The sequence below is a fragment of the Octopus sinensis genome, linkage group LG1 (genome assembly GCF_006345805.1).
Source record: "Octopus sinensis linkage group LG1, ASM634580v1, whole genome shotgun sequence".
NCBI classification, from domain to species: Eukaryota; Metazoa; Mollusca; class Cephalopoda; order Octopoda; family Octopodidae; genus Octopus; species Octopus sinensis.
In genome coordinates this window covers 169,494,560-169,517,733 of record NC_042997.1, presented here as the reverse complement: position 1 = coordinate 169,517,733, position 23,174 = coordinate 169,494,560, and the positions used below count along the sequence as shown (strand labels likewise).

Genomic DNA, 23,174 nt, shown 5'->3' with positions numbered 1-23,174 from the left:
TTTCAAGGTTCCTAGTTAATTGTAGAGATAGAGAGCACTTTGTGGAACCAAATGCAAAGTTGAAATAACTGTAAATGGACATAAGCAGAATATAAAGGGATGTAAACCAAATACCACAAGGTATTTTGTTACTGAGTTTACCAAGCCTATAGAATTATAAACAAATTTTTAAATTTATAAAAATTTTCTTACCTGACAATGACCCTTTAAAACAAGTGGCATAGATTCATGGATTTGTTGAATATAATTATTTGTTTGTTCAACTACTTTCTTCTTTTGCTGACGAAATTTACACCAGGTTTGTCTCAATTTTGAGAATCTACAGACAAAATGTTTTAATGTAATGAAATCTGTTATGCATGGAAAGTACTTTTATCAAAATTTATTTAAAAAAATTAATTGGTTTAAAAACAAACATAATTATCAAGTATCTTAAAGGTCAACATTTCCAATGTTTTGTATCAATTTTATCATGTTAGTGTAAGTTGGATAGTTTCCCACCAATATTAAGAAGTGGATAACTTTTTTTTTACTGTAAACATCTCAGCAATTATATATGAATGAAAGATGTTAATTAACCAGAAAACCTGAAGCAAACAATTATATCATTTTCCCAGGATTGATAACGAGTATACTGAGGAATTCCATGTAGAAGTAGGGGTTCACCAAGGATCAGTCCCTCATTCATCATAGTCCCCCAGGTAATAACAGAGGAATTCAAGACAGGCTGCCCCTAGGAGCTCCTCTGTGCTAATGACCTTGCTCTTATAGCCGAGTTACTGCCAGAACTAGAGACGAAGTTTAGGGTGTGGAAGCAAGGTCTAGAATCAAAGGGCCTCAGGGTTAACTTAGCAAAAACCAAAGTCTTAGTAAGTAGGAAGGTTGTCAAACCACCATCCCCTTCAGGTAGAAGGCCCTGCTCGATCTGTAGAAAAGGTGTGGGCAGAAACTCCATACAATGTACCCAGTGTAAGCTATGGACACATAAAAGGTGCAGCAATATCAAAGGAAGGTTAATCAGGAAAATAGTTTTGTGTGTGGCAGATGCACAGGGGCAATAAACACTGAAGATATACAGACAACAGATTCCATCACATCCAGTTAGAGAAACTAGAAGTAGTTAAAAGCTTCTGCTAGCTAGGTGGCCAAGTCTGTAGTGGGGGTGGTTGCTCTGAGAGTGTAGCAGCTCGAATAAGAAAAACTTGGGCAAAGTTCGGGGAGCTCTTACCTCTACTGGCACCTAAGGACCTCTCGCTCAGGATGAAAGGTAGACTGTATGATGCATGTGTGCAAACTGCCATGCTACATGACAGAGAAACATGGGCCATGACTGCTAAAGACATGTGTAAGCTTGACAAAAAAAAATGCACTATCCGAACATAATCGATGCCAGGTTCACTTCACTGGCTCTTGTGCTCTTGGTAAAAACACCAACTAAACATGGCCGATGCCAGCACCCACTGACTGGTCCCCAAGCCAGTAGCATGTAAAAAGCACTATCCAAATGTGATCGATGCCAGGCCCACCTGACTGGCTCCTGTGCCGGTGGCATGTAAAAAGCACCTACTACACTCTCAGAGTGGTTGGCATTAGGAAAGGCATCCAGCTGTAAAAACGTTGCCAGATCAGATTGGAGCCTGGTGCAACTGCTGGCTCTCCAGACCTCAGTCAATCCATCCAACCCATGCCAGAATGGAAAACAGATGTTAAACGTTGATGATGATGTACAATGCAATGATTGTAGTGGTATGGTTTAAGCTAATGACTATCTAATGAGTAGTCCAGTAGCTTAATCTCATAATTATTGTACCTCTTCCTCTCCCTTCTCTCACTAGAAAGTTTTCTAAGACTGAAGGGATAGTAATTTTGATAAAAGGTAATGGAAACATGCAGTAAAAGGCTATGATTTAAAAAAAGCAAACTATTTATTATTTAAAAAAAATGTTTTGTGATATATCATCATCATTTAGCGTCCGCTTTCTATGCTAGCATGGGTTGGACGGTTCAACTGGGGTCTGGGAAGCCAGAAGGCTGCACCAGGCCCAGTCTGATCTGGCAATGTTTCTACGGCTGGATGCCCTTCCTAACGCCAACCACTCCATGAGTGTAGTGGGTGCTTTTTACATGCCACTGGCACGGGGGCCAGGCGAGGCTGGCAATGCTCACGATCGGATTGTGCTATTTACGTGCCACCGGCACGGGGGCCAGGCAAGGCTTTGTAGCAAAATTAATATTAAGCAAAGAAGACCTGAAGAATGAAGAGTTTAAATAATTTTACAGAATATACTATTTCTTACCTGCCAGAACAGCGTGTGATGATAAAATAAAAGATTAAGATGAAACTCAGTAGTACCAAACAGACAGTTATGAAAAACTCTCTTTCAGATAAATATTGAGAATTACTGCCCTCAGTGTCTCCACTTTTGATGCTAGGCAAATACTCTTCCCAACCACTTTCAACAGCATTCTGTTGTTTCTTCAGCATTTCTATATCATTTGGATGACGAGATTGGATAGCTTCTTCAGGGGTTATAATAGCCGAAAGGTGAATTGTTGGCAGGATACTGACAAATCTGAAATCAAATAAATGCATTATGTAAAATGGAATCATTTTTGTGGCTTAACAGATTATAGCAATGAAGATTAAGTTTCTGGAAAAGCTTTGCATAGAAATATATACAACAGAGTAAATTTGCTTACTTTAAATATTACAATTAAATTATTTTGAAATTTAAATTCTGTCATGGTTGACTTTACATTTTACCCACCAGTGATGGAATGGATAAGATGTTATTGGGTTGAAATTCATGTATTGCAGATCTTAACAAAAATTGTGCCACTAAAGAAAAACAATGCTTAACCCTTTAGCATTCAAACCGGCCATATCTGGCCGAAATATTTAACCTGTTTTATATTGAAACTGACCAGATCTCGCCTCTCACCTCAGCCCTACCATGTCATTCTAAAACTGAAAAATCACATCACTGCAATCTCTAAACTACAAGATAATGCAGGATTAATTCAAACCATTTTAAATAAACAAACATCACATTTGACAGAATAATCTGAACACTAAAGGGTTAAATAATGATAATGATGAATAAAAAAAATTAATCCACTTATTTCAAAAGGAATGCTGGAAATGGCTCACCTTCCATATATACTGATGTTATAATATCCAAACAGAGTTGGAAAATGTTTGTAAGATAATTTACGCCACATTTCCAAATCTTTATGTTCAACTGAGCCAGCATCATCATCATATTTTCCCATTAAGCGCTCTTCATTCTGGTGCGAGGAAGAGTTTTTAAAGAGTCCACCATATACTAGAGCTATAATGGAATCCACCAAAGTGTAACCAATTAGACCTGCTTTGTAGAGAATCAAGATAATCCAAATGACTGTTCCCATCTGAAAAATTAATTGAAATTGAAATTTATTAATTATTATTATTTGGAGATTTATTTGTATTAAACATTTTCTCTGTGAGATAAAAAAATGCATTGTTACATTATTTTTCTTGTCATTCAGGATTGGATTTAACTGATTTATTAAATTCAAACATTTCTAGGAAACACTAAAATTATTTTATGGTTGAGTCATCTTTCTAATGTCAAAAACTTAAGTTTGATGTATATTTTCCATGTAGTTATCCCTCACTTTACATGATAGATTGGTTCCACACAGCACAATGCAAATCTGAAGCACTGATGTTGGTGGCATGTAAAAAAGCACCCAGTACACTCTATAAAGAGTTTGGTGTTAACCCTTTCATTACTAACCCAGCTGAAACCGGCTCTGGCTCTGAGTACAAATGTCTTGTTTTCATAAGTTTTGAATTAAAATCTTCCACCAAACATTAGTCACAATTTATGTTCCTAACACTAGATTAATGATAACTAAGTTATTTTACTAAATTCTTTGTTATATTTAAAGTAATTGAAAGAAACACAGAGCATCTCAAAATAAATACAGTAATGAAAGAGTTAAGAAGAACATCCAGCTGTAGAGATCAAGCTAAAACAGACTATGGAACCTGTGCAAACCCTGGTCTTGCCATTTTCTGTCAAGCTGTCCAACTCATGCCAACATGGAAAATGGATATTAAATGTTGATGATGATGATAATGATGATGTTAATACATAAAAGACAAAATTTAAACAATATTTATGAAAATGAGGATCCCATTCATCTTTCTTTGAAAAAAAAAAAAACCCCAAAAAAACAACTTTCTTGTTTACCTACCATTATAACTCGTTGAACTATTCTAGTTCGAGCTAAGAAAAACAAGATCTGTAGGCGCCTTGGCAGCTCCAGAATTGTTGGACTGTTAAAGAACTCATCTCTCATCTGAGCAAATGATGGGGACGGATCATTATTTGGAACATTGACTTGCTTTTCCTTCTGCTGTTTTGGCATTGACCGAGTGTCCTGTAGAAACATTACAGGAGAGTGGAATGAAGATTCCCTGGGTGGGTACGTGTTACTTGAACCTTCGTTACCACTGATACTTGAATGGATGTTTTGTTTCTGAAGATCAGACAACTGGAAAACAAATAGTTTTGAATCAGAAGTATAAAAACTAACATCTATGAGAAAGAGAATTTAATAAATAAAATTAATAACTTAGCTTACAAAAGTAACATATTCTACTTTCAAAAAAAAAAAAAAAAAAAAAAAAAAATCAAAATAAAATATTCATAAGCTTCACAAATAGCAAATAACTTTACTTCAAAATATATTTCATGTTTCTATTTAAAAAAGAAAAATTTTAATAGATCAGTATGTCACAGTTGGAGATACAAAAGCTAACTTCATATGTTTGAAATAAAGAAAAGTAACATACAGACAGGCAGTGAGAGAACAGAATTAGGCAACATGTTAAGTAAGATGTTTGAAAGGTGAAACAGAATAAGACATAAGATAGAGGCATTGGCATACTGTGTCAATAAGAAATATGGTTCAATCTGTGTGCAGCACCTTGGACAGATATCTTCTATGATAGTCTCAGGTTAATCAATAATTTGTGAAATTTGATAGATGGAAACTGTTGCAGAATATGTGTGTGCATATGAGTGAGTGTAGGTGTATACATGTGTATGTTTGTCATTCATTGATGTATGAAAGCTGTAAATCTTGTCAAAAAAAAAAAAGTCTTAAGTGGATTTGGTAGACGGAAATTAAAAAAGCCCGTCATATATATATATTATATATATAAACCCATGTAACTTGCACACCTGTGTAATTTACACAGGTGATTTTCAGGATAAAATTTGTTTAAAAAAAGTTTCTACTCATATAAAATTTGCACCAAAAAGTTTTCAGAATTGCTGATATGGCCAAGGGAAAAAGGTTTTCAATTTAATTGTATTTAGTGTAATTTCACTTACTTATGATTAGATTTTATTAAATTTTCATTAGATAAAAATAATTTCTGTTTAACATTTATCACAAACGCCTTCAGGTAGATGGCCCTGCTCGATCTGTAGAAAAGGTGTAGGTAGAAACTCTATAAGATGCACCAAGTGTAAGCTATGGACACATAAGAGGTGCAGCAATGTCAAAGGAAGGCTAACTAAGAAGATGGTTTTTGTATGTGGCAGATGCTCAGGAACAATAAACACTGAAAATGCTCTGAGACCAACTTCCGTCACTTTCCAGGGAGAAAAACTAGAAATAGTTGATAGTTTCCGTTACCTAGGTGACCAAGTCAGCAGCGGGGGCGGGTGTGCTGAAAGTGTAACTGCTAGAGTAAGAATAGCTTGGGCAAAGTTCAGAGAGCTCTTACCTCTGCTGGTGACAAAAGGCCTCTCGCACAGAGTGAAAGGCAGACTATATGATGCGTGTGTACAAACAGCCATGCTACATGGCAGTGAAACATGGGCCGTGACTGCTGAGGATATGCGTAAGCTCGCAAGAAATGAAGCCAGTATGGATGTGTAATGTCAGTGTTCATAATCGACAGAGTGTAAGTACCTTGAGAGAAAAGCTGGACCTAAGAAGCATCAGTTGTGGTGTGCAAGAGAGACGATTGCGCTGGTATGGTCATGTGGCGAGAATGGATGAAGATAGTTGTGTGAAAAAGTGCCACACCCTAGCGGTTGAGGGAACCTGTGGAAGAGGCAGACCCAGGAAAACCTGGGACGAGGTGGTGAAGCACGACCTTCGAACTTTAGGTCTCACTGAGGAAATGACTAGAGACCGAGTCCTCTGGAAGTGTGCTGTGCGCGAGAAGACCCGGCAGGACAAGTGAGTCCATAACCCGTGGCCTTCTACTTGGGATGGAGCCAGCCTACGTATGCATACCTTCCCTTCTTGGGACACAAAACTCTACTTGTGAAGACCTGTTGAGGCAAGTGAGGATCAGAATCGAAATCGATCAATGGAAATTGCAGATGTGTTACCAGTGCCGGTGGCATGTCGAAACTCTACTTGTGAAGACCCGTTGAGGCAAGTGAGGATCAGAATGGAAATCGATCAATGGAAATTGCAGATGTGTTACCAGTGCCGGTGGCATGTAAGAGAACCTTCCGTTTCGCGACCGTTGCCAGCACCGCCCCCGTTTCGTGTCCGTTGCCAGCCTCGCCTGGCCCTTGTGCCGGTGGCACATAAAAAGCACCATCCGTTCGTGGCCGTTTGCCAGCTCTGTCTGGCACCTGTCGGGTGGCACGTAAAAAGCACCCACTACACTCACGGAGTGGTTGGCGTTAGGAAGGGCATCCAGCCGTAGAAACACTGCCAGATTTGACTGGGCCTGATGAAGCCTTCTGGCTTCACAGACCCCAGTAGAACCGTCCAACCCATGCTAGCATGGAAAACGGACGCTAAACGACGATGATGATGATTTATCACATTAAATGCTATTAAATTACAAAGTGCTTGTGTTGTTTATAATAAACTTTGTTTTACATTTCTTGCCCACAAGAGATTATGTCCAATCTTTAGCATACTGCTGTATGTTTTCTCAAATCACAATCACAGGAAAAGTTGTTGATAAGAATTATCAACAAAAACAAAGCTGATAAATATGCATAGGTGTTGCAAATTAAGTTTAATTACCAATAAAGATTAATGGTTTTAGTAAATTTTTACAGAAAAAGTAAGCATTATACAGTCCAGCATAAATAAAAGTCACTTTCATTATATTCAAGCCCTTATTTTTGAATGAGTCAACTTCCAGTATGACTATTTACATTTTGTACATCTTTTTTCAACAAAAACAAAATTTCTAAAAAAAATTCTGGAAACAATCTACTCATGTAATTTGCGCATCCCTAAAGTTTATTTTTGCCCCTCCCTAAATGCATAAATTACATGGGTTTGTGTGTGTGTGCGTGTGTTCGTCTACCACCACTGCCTGACGAGTGTTGGTTTGTTTACATCCCCACAACTTAGCAGTTTGGCAAAAGGCCAATAGAATAAGTACTGGGCTTAAAAAAAGTACTAGGGTTAATTCATTTGACTAAAAACTTCAAGGTGGTGCCCCAGCATGGCCACGGTCCAACCACTGAAGCAAATAAAAGATAAAGATAGAAAAAGCAAAAAGAATCTCCTTTACCTCCATCCTCCTGATGTCCACAGATAAAACCGTAGCAAAAAACACCATTTGCAGGAAAAAGTCGGTCAACAAACCAACAACAGCAAACAGACAAAACTCCTATTGAATATAAGAATGTTTTAGTAAAATTGCATTTTTTTTTAACCCATAAAAAAATTTATAATTTAACAAAAACCCAAATTACCACCACCAATTAATTTAACATAGAACAACTTACTTGAATGGCTGGAACAAATGTGAAGAACCCCACAAGAATGATAAGCAATTCTGTTGTAAGATTTTTAGTAATTGACCAACCCTCTTTACTGAGACCTACAAAAGAAAGACAACGTTCCTATAAACGTAACATTCATAAAATCAGATTTGTGCAATAGAAACAACTTATAATTAAGAAAATAGTTTAACAAAAGAATATCATCATCATCATCGTTTAACGTCCGCTTTCAATGCTAGCATGGTTGGACGATTTTGACTGGGGGCTGGTGAACCAGATGGCTGCACCAGGCTCCAATCTTGATCTGGCAGAGTTTCTACAGCTAGATGCCCTTCCTAACGCCAACCCCTTTTTATGTGCCAACAACATGGGGGCCAGTTAGGCGGTACTGGCAACGACCTCGCTCGAATCTTTTTACTCATGCCATCGGCACAGGTGCCAGTAAGGTGACACTGGTAACGAACATGCTCAAATGGTGCCTTTTACGTGCCACTGGCACAGAAGCCAGTTAGCCGCTCTGGCAACGATCACACTCAGATGGTGCTCTTGGCACCCTACTAGCATGGGCACAAGTGCCAGTAAGACAATGCTGGTAATGATCACACTCGAATGGTGCCTTTTATGTGTCACTGGCACGGAAGCCAGTAAGCCGTTCTGGCAACGATCACGCTCAGATGGTGCTCTTGGCACCCTACTAGCACAGATGCCAGTCATTGAATTTGATTTTGATTTGATAAATAATAAATAGATATAACAGATTATTGTATTTGTTTCAAATTTTGGCACAAGGCCAGCAAAATTGCAGGAGGGGTAAGTCAATTACATCAACCCCAGTGTTCAACTGATACTTATTCTATCAACCCTGAGAGGATGAAAGGGAAAGTCAACCTAGGCAGAATTTGACACAAATTATCATAATAAATTTTTTATTCAGTTAGCAGATTTAAATTGTGAAATAATAGTTGTTATAGACAATAAAATATACAATTAAAAAGTAATAATTTTCTTTGTTGCTGTTATTTAAAAAAATAAAATAGGGGTTCAATTTTCACCTTAATATACAATATCAAGAATGACACATGAGCACCATGAAAAAAGAGCCAAAGCTTCTGTGTCAGTTTGCTAGAAATAGTGCCCAAATCTTTAAATCATACCCTATTGTATAATGTAATCTCTGGTATATAAAAAAAATAGGACCGTCACAGTTGGAATGTCTAGAGGTAAACAACAAACTACAAAAATAACAAGGGATCTTCTCTGTGGTTGTTCTGCTGCAAGAAACAGTAGCTAAATCTCTTTTGACTCCTACCATGATAAAAACAGATGTGCACACTGCATAATATAGTTCTGGATGCACTTAAAAATAAGGAAAAAAAAAACAGGCATAGTAATGACTGGAGTATGTTTGAGAAGATCTGCTCAATTAGGACTAACTTTAATCATAGGTATGGTAAATTAGGGCTAGTACAACAACAAAATGAATGAAACAAACCTTGAGCAACTCTGTACTTAACCTCTAAATGAACTGGAGTTGACACAACAGATTTAGTGAGAATGAGAACATTTTCCAATCCAATAATGACAACAAGGTAAGGGAAGATTTCACTGAAAAAAAAATTTATATCAGATCAAGCAACAGGCTATAAGGAGTTTTGTACATTTACACATTTCAAAGTAAATGTTTTTCAGCTATGAAATGAGTGGCACTGATGGATGTGGAATGTTGACTCATGAATCTGGCTTAAGGTTAAAACAATGTTTTAAATTCACAGTAACCTATATTCTTCAAGCAAAACCAAATTTTGCTTATGATATGTAATTAGAAAAATGCAACCAAAATTTTGTTTTACAGTAAAAAAGAATTTACAGGTTATATACTGATGATTTTTAAAAAGAATAAAATAGTTCTAAGCACGATTACCACTGACTAAAAATAAGAACTTCACAGTAAGTAAGCAACAAAAATAAATAAAACGTATATTCTATGCATCTTTTTCCTTATTCTCAATTTAAATTCATACTTCTAATCTCGCCAAATTTTAAGAAATGATTATCTTCCTTGTATTAACTACCCATGTGAACAAAAAAATTATATTTAAATTAAAAAGAACTTACCCTCCATTTAGCGTTGTTGTCAATCCAAACATTGTACAAATACTAACAGACATTAACAAGGATGCAATTACTGTAGCAACAGCACTTAGAGCGAGACCCCATTTTGATTTCACCATTTCGATTTTTCCTTTAAAAAAAAAAAAATTATTATTGTTAATGACTAATAAAAATGTACATACAATTAAAAATTAAGTGATTTAAATTAAAACCTTCCATCAAAATTTCATGCCAATTTATGTTCTAAACAGCAGGAAAAAGTTATTTTACTAAATTTTTCAAAATGAACTGAAATAAAGGGAGTGTATTTTAACAGAAATATGGTATCAAAAGGGTTAACAGGTCCTTCTGATAAAAAGGTATTCCCACTATGAAGGAAGAAATCACTGCTTCCATGAACATAAACAAAATTCATACAATGCATGATTCACTGATTTAAATAATAGAACATTTCCAATAAACTTTCAATTAATTATTGACAGCTGCCAAAATCTCATTTCTTATGGTCTAAATAAATTCTCATCATTAAACACAAATTAGTTGGCTTCAGTTACTGAGCATCTGATGTTCTTTTACTAGCAGACCAAGTGACAGAAAATCCTAAGGTTGCAATAACAACATGGTTTAACTGATATTTATCACTAGAGGGCAAAACGATGAATATTAAACAAATTAATTGCAATTTAGACACAACTCAATTATAAGCAATAGGAGTGTAACAGTAAATTATTGAAAGACCTAATGCAATTAGAATAAGTAATAAAACAAGAATAAAATTACTCACGGACAGAAAAGTATATATATAAAAGAAGTACCAAGTAGGTAACCATTAGTGGAGTGTACTCAACAAAATAGTTGATATCTTTGAAATAAATATGGACAATATGATTAATGGCTGAATTATTGGCATTATGGATACGCCCAGGTAAAGTTTTTTCCAACTTATGTCTTAAACTTTCATGGAACCTATAAAGAAAAAGAAAAAAAACCGTATATATACAAATGAATGCATTATGGATATCAAAATATTCATTGTCTGGCAGTTAAAAATTGCTTTAAGTTAAATCCTATGTTGATGGTTTAATATGCATCCTCATATTCTGTAACACAATGTTTATAAGGTAACAAATTTAAAACAGTAGGTGACTTAGATATATAACATACATGAAAAGTAGTCAAAAGGGAACTCAAGTCCTCTTTGGCTGATTTCTGATTCATACTCATTTTTTTTTTTAAATAAGCTCAAAACTGAATATTTTGTGGTTATTTATATGACTTGCTAAAACTTTTGGGTGTAAACCAAATAGTACTTAACAGCAACATTTGATATGTCTAAAGTAACTAAATAGCTTTAAATATATATATATGCATTCCAGAGATTGAACTGACTAGTTATGCTCACTGTAGAATTAAAGGACAATGTGAAGAGATGTTCTCAAAAGAAGCAATTACAGGAGTAACCCAAATCATGGGCCAAGTTATGAAAGTAACAGAAAGAGTCTCAGCTCAAATAATTAGGAAAATAATCAGCTTAGATGAGATTAAAAGGCATGAAACTGATAAGCCAAGTTATAAAAAACTACGAAGAAATTAACTTATATGAAATGCAGTTAGGTTTTGTGTCAAAACACAAAGGTGTCTTTCTAGAGAGGTAACTACAGGAAAAGGTTTAAGCGTAGAGTAATTCACTACACCAAGTACTTGTAAACTTAGAGACCATTCACAGGGTACATGCTTCGTAGTCTGGTGTTCACTAAGAAATCTTAGTGTAGATAGACAACATGTAAGAGCCATTCATTTACACCATTCATCATATAGATGCTTTCAGCAAGGTGAGAGTTAGTAATGATTTCAGTGAAGAATTTAGCATGCAGATAAGTGCCCATTAGGTCTCAATTCTCAGTACCTTCCTGTTTATTACAGTTCTCCAAGTTTCATTAGGAACTAATGAGATTGTCTAATTATAGGTTAAAGACAAAAAAGAAGTCACTTATTAATGTATGGTCTCTCATCAACAACACTAAGTTACAAACTTTAATGAAGGGTAATGAATAAGTTAGCTAAAACAAACATCAGACTTATGAGAGTAACAAAGTTTGAACGAAAATAAAATCCTTAAAAATGGGTTTCCCCCTCCATCTCATCATCATTTAACATTCATCTTCCATGCTGGTGGCATGGTCTCTACAGCTAAATCCCCTTCCTAATATCATTTCAGAATGTACTGGGTGCTTTTTATATGGTACCAGCTCTAGTGAGGTTACCAAGTAACTTGCAAGGCAGGACCCACAACAGAGAAAGGTAAGTTTATACCAGGTGATGACAAGGAGAGGTAGTTTCAAGAAACTAAATAATACAATAGTAACTCAAAGAATATAAAAATAGATTTTGAAACAAATCATTTTTGGGTACATTTATTTTTAAAATTACAAGTAATAATGAAAAGAAAAAAACCCCAACAAAATCTTACTTTTGATTGTATGATTTGAAGATGATGGTAACAGCAAAAGATATTATTCTCTGTCGGTTGCGGATATAAAACCTTTTTACACCAGTTTCTTTCCAAGGAACTCCAAAGAGTATATCTATAAGTTATGGATAAGCAACAATATTTAGTAGTCAGAATGCAAATAAAAATTGTCTTCATATTTATATTAGTCCCTATAGTTGTTTTTTTAATGCAACATCATCAACTCAGATTTCATAGAGCTACAACATGAAAGCAGTTTAGTTATGATAGCAAACACTTTTTCTCAAAAGCCCATCTAATTTGGAAGTAACTTTAATATTTCATTGCCATTTATCGTGTAAAAAAAAAAACACGAACAACAAAAATCAATAAGTGTTTATACACAAAACAATATTAATATCAATTTTTGATTGCCATTCCTTTTCAATATCATTCCCAGTGAGACGAACTTATTATTTTTTCAAAAACTACGACTGTAGGATAGCTCTATGCTCTTTGTAACAACCTGCCTTATCACTTTTTCACTCTGCCTCTCCTTTTCAATAACCCAACACTGATCTTTTCCCTTTTCCTTGCCATATTCCATCCTCCAATTAGTGCCTACTATATTACTATCCATTACTACCTAATTCCAACAATAAATGTTCTGTTCATCTGACCCTACCTCATCATCCTGCCTAGAATTATTGTACATACACACTATCTCACTCTCTATTCTCCCTTAGTTATAGAGGCCTACTTTAGGCCATAAGCCTTGCAAGTTATGATGATCTTCACAAATGTTGATGTCACATAAAAAGCACCCAATACATTCAGTAAGTGGTTGGCATTAGGCAGGTCATCCAGCTGTAGAAGCCATACCAAAATAGACATTGGAGCTCAATGCAATCCTCTGGTTTGTCGGATCCTATTGAACTGTCCATGATAGCATGGGAGGTGGATGTTAAATAAAGATGAAGATTTAAAAAACTTAAAACAAGGAAGGCATCCAATCCATCAGAGAAAGTAAATGAGATGAAAGAAGTAGGCCATCTGCTAATTACTTTCTTAGTTAATGGGGTTGTAAAGGAAGATGTTAACTACACTGACTAGCGCAGATCTATCCCCATCAGCTATCATAAAAAGAAAGATCCAACGTAAAATGAAGTCTTGAAAATGGTTGAAGGAGATTTATCAAAGTTAGTCCAGGACAGAATCAACATGGATAATATAGTCTGGCTTTGTATCAAAGGTCAAATCACAAATCTATACTTCTAGTGAGATAACTTCTCATTATACATTGTGCATCTGTAGAATCTTGCTCTTGAGATAATAGAAGAAAAAAGAAATATTGTTGTCCTTCAACTGTGTCTAACTTGCAAATCTCCAAGTTAAATTGTTCACTTTTGCACTATGTCTGTCTCAATTTGGCAAAAGCTTTTAAAATTGCTCATTATAGTACACATGGAGTTCACTTGAAACAAAATCTATCAGCTTTAGCATATTGCATGGTTAGGAAATATTTGTGTTACTTTACTCTTCTAGTCATAAATCAATGGTTATCATTGTTACAACAAACAACACATACTTCTATACATATGATACCAACCTTTACTCCTTCTTAACCTCCCATATACAGACATCACTTACAAGATACCAAACATCAAATGTGTATTGCTTCTCTGAATAGAGTCTTCAAAGACACTATTCAAAGAGGACATTTGGTTTCCAGTGATGTTTTCTTTCAGTTAAAGCTTTATCTAATTTCAAGGATAGACTAAATCCAGTAATTTATTGAATTGCTATTATCTCTCACACAATGTTTAAATTATATATAATTCATAGAAATACAGATGTACACATGATGTCTTTCAAGATAAAATGACAAAAGTTTCTTTGGAATAAGCAGACAGCCATCATCTGTTCCAACATGTAAATTGTTTATTATATTCCTTGTTAGAAATATTTTATTTTAAGCTAACTCAATTGTGCTGTTATTTACTCTCAACTCCATGAAATTAATCAAATGCTTTAATTAGCGACATGCTAAAAATGCTCACCTTGAATAGTCGGAGGAGTGTCTAATGGTTGCCCAAACTTTTGTGTAACAGTTTTTATAAACTTGTCATCAGATTTAAACCTTTAAAATAAATGCAACAAATTATTCACATTAGTAAACACGTTTACATTATCAATCATGGAGCAGTGTGAAAAAATTACAGCAGAAAAAAAACAAAAAAAAAAACAAGGAAAAATGTGAGAACGATTCCTTATTGAAATTTTTTTTGTATTCAAAGTAAAAAAACACTATTATAGTTTGAATCTCAACATTTTAGATTGCACTAAATGAAGGAATTATTCAGTTTGTTGATCAATAGTATTTAGTAGTAGAAGTTAGGATCAGCTTTGTAAAAAAAGCAGATTTATTGTCACAAAACTTCATTTGGAATTTCATGCTTCTTTTTAATCATTTCACTATCTACTAGCATTTTTTGGTGTCATCTTGTGAGAATATGTATAAAATTAGTAAATGAAAGAAAATATAAGCATATACAGTACAACATTCTGCCACACACCAAGGTAAAACAACAGATAAAAATTATCTGAATGCTTTCTTTTGTTAACCCTTACTTGTTTTCAGGCAAGGGATTTTTTCTTCTACATGTCTTTGAAAGTATAGAGCAACAAAACAATTTGTTAACAAGGAAAGTCAATATAACACCACTGTTTTGGCTCAAGATGTTCCATGTGAAGATGCAGAATCTAAGTATTCAGACACAAGTGTATACATGCACACACAATTACACACACATGCACGTAACTGGAGTCTATGTAGTTTCCACCTTCCAATCTAGTAATCAGGCATTGAATGTCTCAGGGTAATGCCTTTGATCAATGCCTTTGAAGGGGATGCACAAAAAATAATCTTAGTCCAAAATACAGACAAAACAACCAACAAACACATCACACACACACATATCGTAAATAATAGTTACATGATTGAGAAGTTGTTACTTACTGGTTACTATCTGAATTCCACAAATTGGCAGGAGATAGAATTAGGCAAGAGAAAGATGGCAAGTATTGATACAATGACTTTGAAGTAACGGGTTCAGAAATATGAAGACAAAGATCAGGCAAACTAAAGTCTGTGCCACTATAAAAAAGAATAAAGAAACAGAAATCAAAGAATTGCCAACATCATAGTTATCACTGAGAATACTGAATACATAATTTCTATAAGACAGTAATGGCTTTTTTTTCAAAGTTATAAAAAATATTTGATATTTCATTAAAAAAAATATACAAATTTATGAATAATTATAAAAAACGGAGCATGGAGTTTTGTCAGTGAACAGGTCGCAGTCTCAAAGCGACGAAAATATTTTGACAAATTAAATTTAAATGTTGAAGTGAATCTAACGGCTTTTGTGTGTTTCTTAAATGGCTTATAAACACCTTCCACGCTGCAATTGTTATAAAAAACAATTTTTTTTTATTACAATGGTCTTATCTTCAGAACTTGCAGACTTTATACCACCTGTATGAAGCTTATGAACATGATTCTACTATTTACTGACCCATACTTTGTCTAGTACTTCTCCTGAATTAAATGTCTCTGGAACATTTTCTTCAAATATGTTTTCCCATCATAACTACTAACATATAGGAATAGAAACTATACTCCACTTAGTTATTACCACATGTTAGGCTAGATTATTATCAGAACCAGAACCTGAATCTATATCAAAGCGTTTGGAGATTCTAATCTTATACTATGTAGTACATAATAACATCCTGTTACCTTCTTAAGGCCTTAAGAAGACACAAAATCAGCATTTCAAAATATCCAAACACTCACTAATTACAGGTATCTCTTGGTCTTACAACGGTGTCTCCAAAAAGTAGGCTGTCAGGTACCAACTATTAATTCTTTGGCTAGTAGTTAGTCCACCACAGTATCAATTTGCCTATCTGTAACTTTTCTGATAATTACAAATATAAACAAGTAACTATGATTATTATATTACACAATAGTTTAGTTGAAAGCTCTAAAGAAATATGGAATTAGATAATAAATCAGATGATCAGCTCTTGGGTTCCCAGTTCATTTCCATCTTTGTGCTTTTTGTTCCCTTTCTCAGGATATTTAATTTGACTGGCTGCAGCTACTGCAAAATGGTTTCTAAATCTTCTCAAGACATTTGCTTGCAAAACAACTAATAACTTATCCAAAGTATGGAACAGATTTATGCCTTATTTTACTGTCCAAAGCAAGAAATAAATACTGACCCAATAAACTTTGGGTTTCAAAAAAGGATATATGAATTATTGTGGCAAATGAGTATTCTTTCTGACTAATGGACAAACATCATAAATAAATGTAAAAGGAAATGCACAGTATATATATATATAAGATTACACTTACTTGTGAGAGTATTTGAATAAATTTAACTCTTCTACGACATCAAACACTTTACTTAGGGGTCCTCGAAAAGCATCATTTGGTATCATTTTCTTTGGGAACCAAGGTTTTACAGTTCCTTTAAAAAGAATTTGTTGTACATATCCAAAAGGTGAACCAGTATACTGAAAAATAAGAGATCAAAACTTTGGTTTTACTTTAATTTTGAAAGTATAATTAATTGTATTTTTTTAAGAGGCCAGATTTATAAGATAAGGAAAATAAAATTTGAAAATGCTTATCTCCTACCTTAGGAAGTAGACACTTAAACTTAACAGGAATTATAGAAGTAAATGACTAACCACTGTAATCAAATGTAAGACAAGTATTGAAGAAAGTTGCTTGACAAAGGGCTAGCAGTCAAAGTTACCCACTGTCCTATTGCAACACAGTTTTGTTATTTTCTTATTTATGTTTTCTCTATAAGTACACACATTTTCATTATAGTCACCTCTTCGTCATTATTAAACATTTCACTTTGCTGACTCAGTATAAAGTTTTCACCAATCCTTTACCTAGAATTACTCACTCAAGCAAATTTTTATTCCCAATATCGCTTTCCCACATATATGCTATCGACCTTCAACAATTCTTATATAATTATCTTGATATAACAGTAAAATGTCTGGAAAAAAAAAGCTAGTGTTATTTATTACTATTTTTTGCTCTAGACTGGTTCCATACTAGTATGTGTACATAGTTTTTTTTGAAAATTTGTACATATGTACAATGTTTGGATAACTGAATGTCTTTTCTTCTTCTATCTAGTACAAGTAGATACACCAAAGCAAGCATAATTATGAGGTTCCCCAAGGAAACACTACAATTGCTGTATTAGTAGGATTCAAAGTAATGATCTTATGGTCACTACCATTGTTTCAAAACAATGTAAAACAGGGAAAAGATTTATTATTGCATCAAATAATAAAAACTCAGTGAATCAGAAGAACTCTTGAGTGTAATTTAAATATTTCAGTTTTGAGGGTTTCTGTGTATAAACTAGTCATGGAAAGACAGGGATTGTTATTTTTTTTTTCATGTCAGAGTATGAAGGGCCTCACCCAAGATGATTTACAAGGCCTTTGAAATAAGAGGTAGAGTTAGAAGAAAAGCAGGAAGTAGTGCTTATTTTTTTCCACAAATCAGACAACTACTTTTAATGCTTGCGATAGAATGCTCAGCTAAAGGAAAGTAAGGGTCAGATGGTAAATTTAACAAGTGTCCACACAATATCTACCAAATTTCACTCATACAAGGCCTTTGAAATAAGAGGTAGAGTTAGAAGAAAAGCAGAAGTGTGCTTATTTTTTTCTCACAAATCAGACACTCTTTTAATGCTTGCGATAGATGCCAGCTAAAGGAAAGTAAGGGTCAGAATGGTAATATTTAACAAGTGTCCACACAATATCTACCAAATTTCACTCATACAGCTTGGACTGACCCAAGAGTATGTGAGAAGGTACTTGTCCTAGGCAATATGTAGTGGAATTAAAGTCAGAATCATGTGGTTATGAGGCAGATTTCTTCACTGTGGGGGGAAATCTAAAACTCATACAAGCATGAAGTTACTTTATGAAAACAAATTTGCTGAAATGCACAGAATAAGCTAACAATGAAAAAATTATGAAAAATATTAAAAACAAGATAAATATAAATAATAAAAAATGGAAAACATTCAATTAGTAACAAAAAAGAAATTACCCATCGTGGTGGTACTTTTAGATCTTTTCCATGTAAACTATAATCTTTTCCATGAGAGGTCATTTGCCTCTGTTCCAGGAAGTTCTGAATTGGGATAGTATATTCTAGTGGAGCATTTCCAGGAAGAGGCACTTTGGTCAATGGATAACTGAAATATATATCAAGCAGAGATCTATAAAATAAATGCCAGATTGAAATACATACTGAGGTTAATATGATCAATAAAATTTTTGAAGGTGATACTCCATCATGGCGACAGTCGAAAGACTTAACTCAGTAAAATAATGTTTAAAGACTTAATGACTTCAAATTTAAGGTAATAGATTACTAACTACAAGATAATGAATTCAAAACTTAGTATTGAGCTTCCACTCTATATGATGACACTATATGTCTATTTGACTTCCAACAATTAACAATTGTAATATAAAGTTGAGCAGTAAGAAAGATGTCCAGATTTCTTTAAAAATTATTTTGGAAAATATTCTCAGGAAAAAAAAAATTATTTTCACCACAGCAAAACACACAGATATACACAAAGTTAACTTAAGCTACTACAAATGGCAGGCAAATCTCTCTTAAAATACACCCTTTCATCAAAAGAAAGCACAGATTTACAATATTTCAAGAAGAAAAAAAAGGATGTGAAGGGTCTGCTACAACAGAGACAACTCTGGGCTAAACAAAACACAAACATACTTCACATTAAAAGATTATCTACTAAATAATATTAATAAAGTTGACAGTATATCTTTGAAGTTTCATTCCCTGGTAAAACTCCATATATTTTAAACATTTTCTCATTATGCTCTAAAACAAAGATTGTTCAAGCAGAGTTGCCTCCCTTAGATAAAGACATCTAAATTGTGCAATCTGACCTTATTTTTGAGGTTATTCCTGTAGTTAAAAATGAATTGTGCTAGAAACATACTTTATTCGGTAGCCAAAAAATTACTGAATCTTTTGATACCTCATATGTCAAAATCAGCAACTCAGTTTTCAAATTCATAAGGAACATATGCACACACACAAACTGTTTTATATATTAACACACACAAACACATTAATAGTTTAAATAATGGGGAAAAAAATTACTAATATTACTTACCATGCTATTATCACAATAAATAAAACTGAGCCAATAATTGAGTAAGAATGACTAGCACAAAATAATCCATAGTTGTAGTAAATAAGAGCTATACGATCTTGGATTGACATTTTCATCAACAAGATCCATTCCGTTTGAGATGTTTTGGGTAACTAGTATGACAATATAGCCACTGCATGTAAAAAAGGCATTGTTTGTTCATTAGTTTCACTTTACACTAATAGCAGCCATCTTATTTTGCTGACAGTCACTGAAAATAAAAAAAAAATAAAACACTTAAATGAAAATAGAGAAGTGAATATAATCAAAATAAAATAAATGAATATAATGAAAATAATATTGTATTCCTAAATGAGTTATGACTTTCATTTCCACAAGGCATAAAATAAAATTACCTTCTCTTCTCACAAGTTTGAAGTCAGCAAATTATTTCTGCAATGACAACCTACCAAATATTAAAATGACTTGAGCTAAATCAGAAATAAATTTACAGCAGAACTCAAATAAAAGATAACAATAAACTTTAGATTATTGTTAGTAGTGATAATAGTAGTGAAAACGTTCATACTCTGAAAGTTATTAATGTTTTTCTACAAGCTTAATTTCTGAAGTTGGTAATTAGCATGCTGTTTCCAATAATAAAAAGCTTCAAGATTTTAATTGTGGGCAGAACATTATTCTTATTAAAATTTAGATCTGTGAGAAAAACAAAACCATGAGGCAATTCACTTAGTTAGAAATTTGGAAACAACATGCTGTACTGCTCGGCATTCATGCCAGAAGCTCCAATACAAATAGATGGTGAACACACAGAACAGTCATTGGCTTGCTAGGTCCCCCAAACATGTACCAATAAAAATCAAACATCCTGTCAACATCATGGTGTTTGGAGTGATCACTAGTGATGGTAATATTATGCCTCCATTCATCTTCCCACACAGCCCCAGACTCAACACAGAGGCCTACATCAAGTGCTTGGAGGAGGTAGTGCTGCCATGGGTCAAAAGGGTGGCTACTGGAAGCACCTGTCTGGTAACAGGACTCTGCACCATGCCACACCAGCAGGAGAATCTAGTCATGGCTGTCAGACAATTTCTGTGACCACATCACCCCTTTCATCTGGCCACCTAACTTCCCAGACTGCAACCCCCTTGATTATTATGTGTGGGGTGCAGTTGAGTAACACCAAAGATGAACTGAAGGCAAGAATTATGGCAGCATTGACCAACTTAAACAAGGAGACTGTCCAGAAGAGTTACAAGAGATTCTGAAGTCTGTGGATGAAGGAGATTCCAGAGGCTGGTTGAAGCTAAAGGTGATTTTATTAAATAAATTTACTCTTTAGTATTTCAAGATATTTTAATGTAATTTTGGTAAATATATTTCTTAAAATGAGATGTCAGTGTTATTTTTATTTATGCATAATATAGATGGCAATATATTCACCGAACCCTGGATACCTATATATGTTATTAATCAACATTAGTGAGAGAGTGACACAAGGGCTAAGGGTTATATTCATTGACACCTTAAATCACTTAGCAACCCTAATACCGATTAAATATAATAATCTTTTTCATTAGCCTGTTATACCTTAGTTAGAGAGGTGGAGTGGATTAAAAGTGAAACAGGGAGGAGTGTTAGTAGAGAAGAAGTGAGGAAGAAGTAGAGAAAGATGTATAATAAGGCCAAATGCACCATGTGGTTACTTGAAGGGAGAGGTAAAGAGTGAGAGAACAAGATAGTGAGAGGAAAGAGGGAAAGAGAAATGTTAATGATGTGCTGTAGGGTAGGAAGGGAAAGGTAAAGAGAAAGAGATATGTTTAAGATACAATATTTAGCAGAGAGTGATGTTCTGGTGGTGAGGTTAAAGAAAGGTAGATAGAGATGGACAGGGGAGGCAGTTATATTAAGAGTGAGAGAGAAAGGCAGATAGTTTTTGCATTGTCAGAGTAAATATAAACAAACAGCTGGACTGAAAACTATAGTGATGATGGTGATGGTGTGTTGATAGTGAAAAGTATTTTTTTTTATTGAACTAAATCTATAATATTATTCTTCTACCTGTTCATTCACACTTTATGCTTTAGTTCATTAGAGAGGAGGAGGAGGAGTGAAAGACGAAGAGGCAATGTGAGAGTGAGTGAGAGAACCGATAGCCAGCTGCTGAATTATGCTGTCATTCATGTGACTAGTGGAAGTGAAAGATGAAGAGAAAGAGAGAAATGTTAAAGACATGAAGAAGGGAATTACATGATTAAAGTTTGTTGAAGAGGTAAACAGAAAGTGCTAAGCAGAGAGAAATTTTAAAATCATATAATATATTATTGTGACTGGAAGTGAAATAGCTTAGCAAAATAAAAATGCAAATCATCCTTTCTTTCTTAAATAACTTCTCTAAATCTTTTTCGTTCTGTGAAATTTCCATGGGTCTCACTAGCATGTACATGTATATTACAATTGTAGAAACAATATTAAAATGTCTATAGCAGAGTTGTCTCCCTTCCTAAACAAATTTTACTTCATCATTTAACATCCACTTTTTATGCTGGCATGGGTTAGACGCTTTGAGTGGTACTGGTAAGCCGAAGAACTGCACCAGGTTCCAATCTGATTTGGCATGGTTTCTGTGGCTGGATGCCCTTCCTAATGGCAACCACTCCAAGAATGTGATGGGTGCTTTTTTATGTGCCACCAACATGGGTGCCATTTACATGACACTGGCAACGGTCACGACTATGGTTTCACTTGACTTGGCAAGTCTTCTCAGTCACAGCATATCACCAAGGTCTCGGTCACTTTTCCTTGCCTCTGTGAAGCACAACATTCGAAGATCATGGTTCACTACCTTGTCCCTTTCCTCTGAGGCCAAACATTCAAAGATTATGCTACCGGCAATGGCCATGATTACGATTCCATGGGTGCCATTTATATGACACCAGCCACAGCTACAATTTCACTTGGCTTGATGGGTCTTCTGAAGCCCACCTTCTCCTGTCATTTTTAGATAAAGCATTCTATTACTAGGATAATCCAGGATTCTGAGGAAACTGGTGATGTTCTACAAAGGTAACTAACACTCAACAAACTCTTCTTTTATTATACTACAGGAAATCATCAATGATTTGATCACAAGTGAACTAAACCCCAATGAAAGGCAATGAGCTGGCAGAAACGTTAGCAAGCCGGGCGAAATGCTTAGCGGTATTTCGTCTGCCGCTATGTTCTGAGTTCAAATTCCGCTGAGGTCGACTTTGCCTTTCATCCTTTCGGGGATAATCGACTTAATCTGGTTGTCTTTGTTTGTCCCCTCTGTGTGTAGCCCCTTGGAGACAGTAAAGAAATAGGAAATCATCAATGAAATGTTCTTCAATCTAAATTGACCAAAACAGATAATTAATAAAAATAATAATAGCAGTACCAGGCTCTCGTGGCTTCTGATCTTAACTGATCATCAGTGTACATGTACATATTTTGTCATGGTATAAAAGATGAGCTACAGTAAATATTCTACTCAATATCATAGCATTGCTTGTCACTTGCTTGACCACAACCAGTTGAGCATGT

The 23,174-nt window shown here is 34.6% G+C and overlaps 1 protein-coding gene across 1 annotated transcript in view; it reads right to left on the bottom strand.

Annotated features, from left to right (window-relative positions):
* Positions 1-22,512, bottom strand: part of LOC115229106 (sterol regulatory element-binding protein cleavage-activating protein) — a 37,366-nt gene extending 14,854 nt beyond the window's left edge. The window contains exons 1-16 of the mRNA XM_036506050.1: positions 22,456-22,512; positions 19,608-19,759; positions 18,500-18,647; positions 16,763-16,923; positions 15,353-15,490; positions 14,394-14,473; positions 12,355-12,469; positions 10,669-10,850; positions 9,888-10,014; positions 9,265-9,377; positions 7,776-7,870; positions 7,559-7,657; positions 4,246-4,545; positions 3,152-3,411; positions 2,298-2,573; positions 193-319 (exon numbers count right to left, since the gene is read on the bottom strand). Coding sequence (XP_036361943.1) covers positions 193-319; positions 2,298-2,573; positions 3,152-3,411; positions 4,246-4,545; positions 7,559-7,657; positions 7,776-7,870; positions 9,265-9,377; positions 9,888-10,014; positions 10,669-10,850; positions 12,355-12,469; positions 14,394-14,473; positions 15,353-15,490; positions 16,763-16,923; positions 18,500-18,647; positions 19,608-19,759; positions 22,456-22,512 — 2,430 coding nt within the window. The remainder of the gene's footprint in view (positions 1-192; positions 320-2,297; positions 2,574-3,151; positions 3,412-4,245; positions 4,546-7,558; positions 7,658-7,775; positions 7,871-9,264; positions 9,378-9,887; positions 10,015-10,668; positions 10,851-12,354; positions 12,470-14,393; positions 14,474-15,352; positions 15,491-16,762; positions 16,924-18,499; positions 18,648-19,607; positions 19,760-22,455) is intronic.
* Between the last annotated feature and the right edge of the window lie 662 nt (positions 22,513-23,174).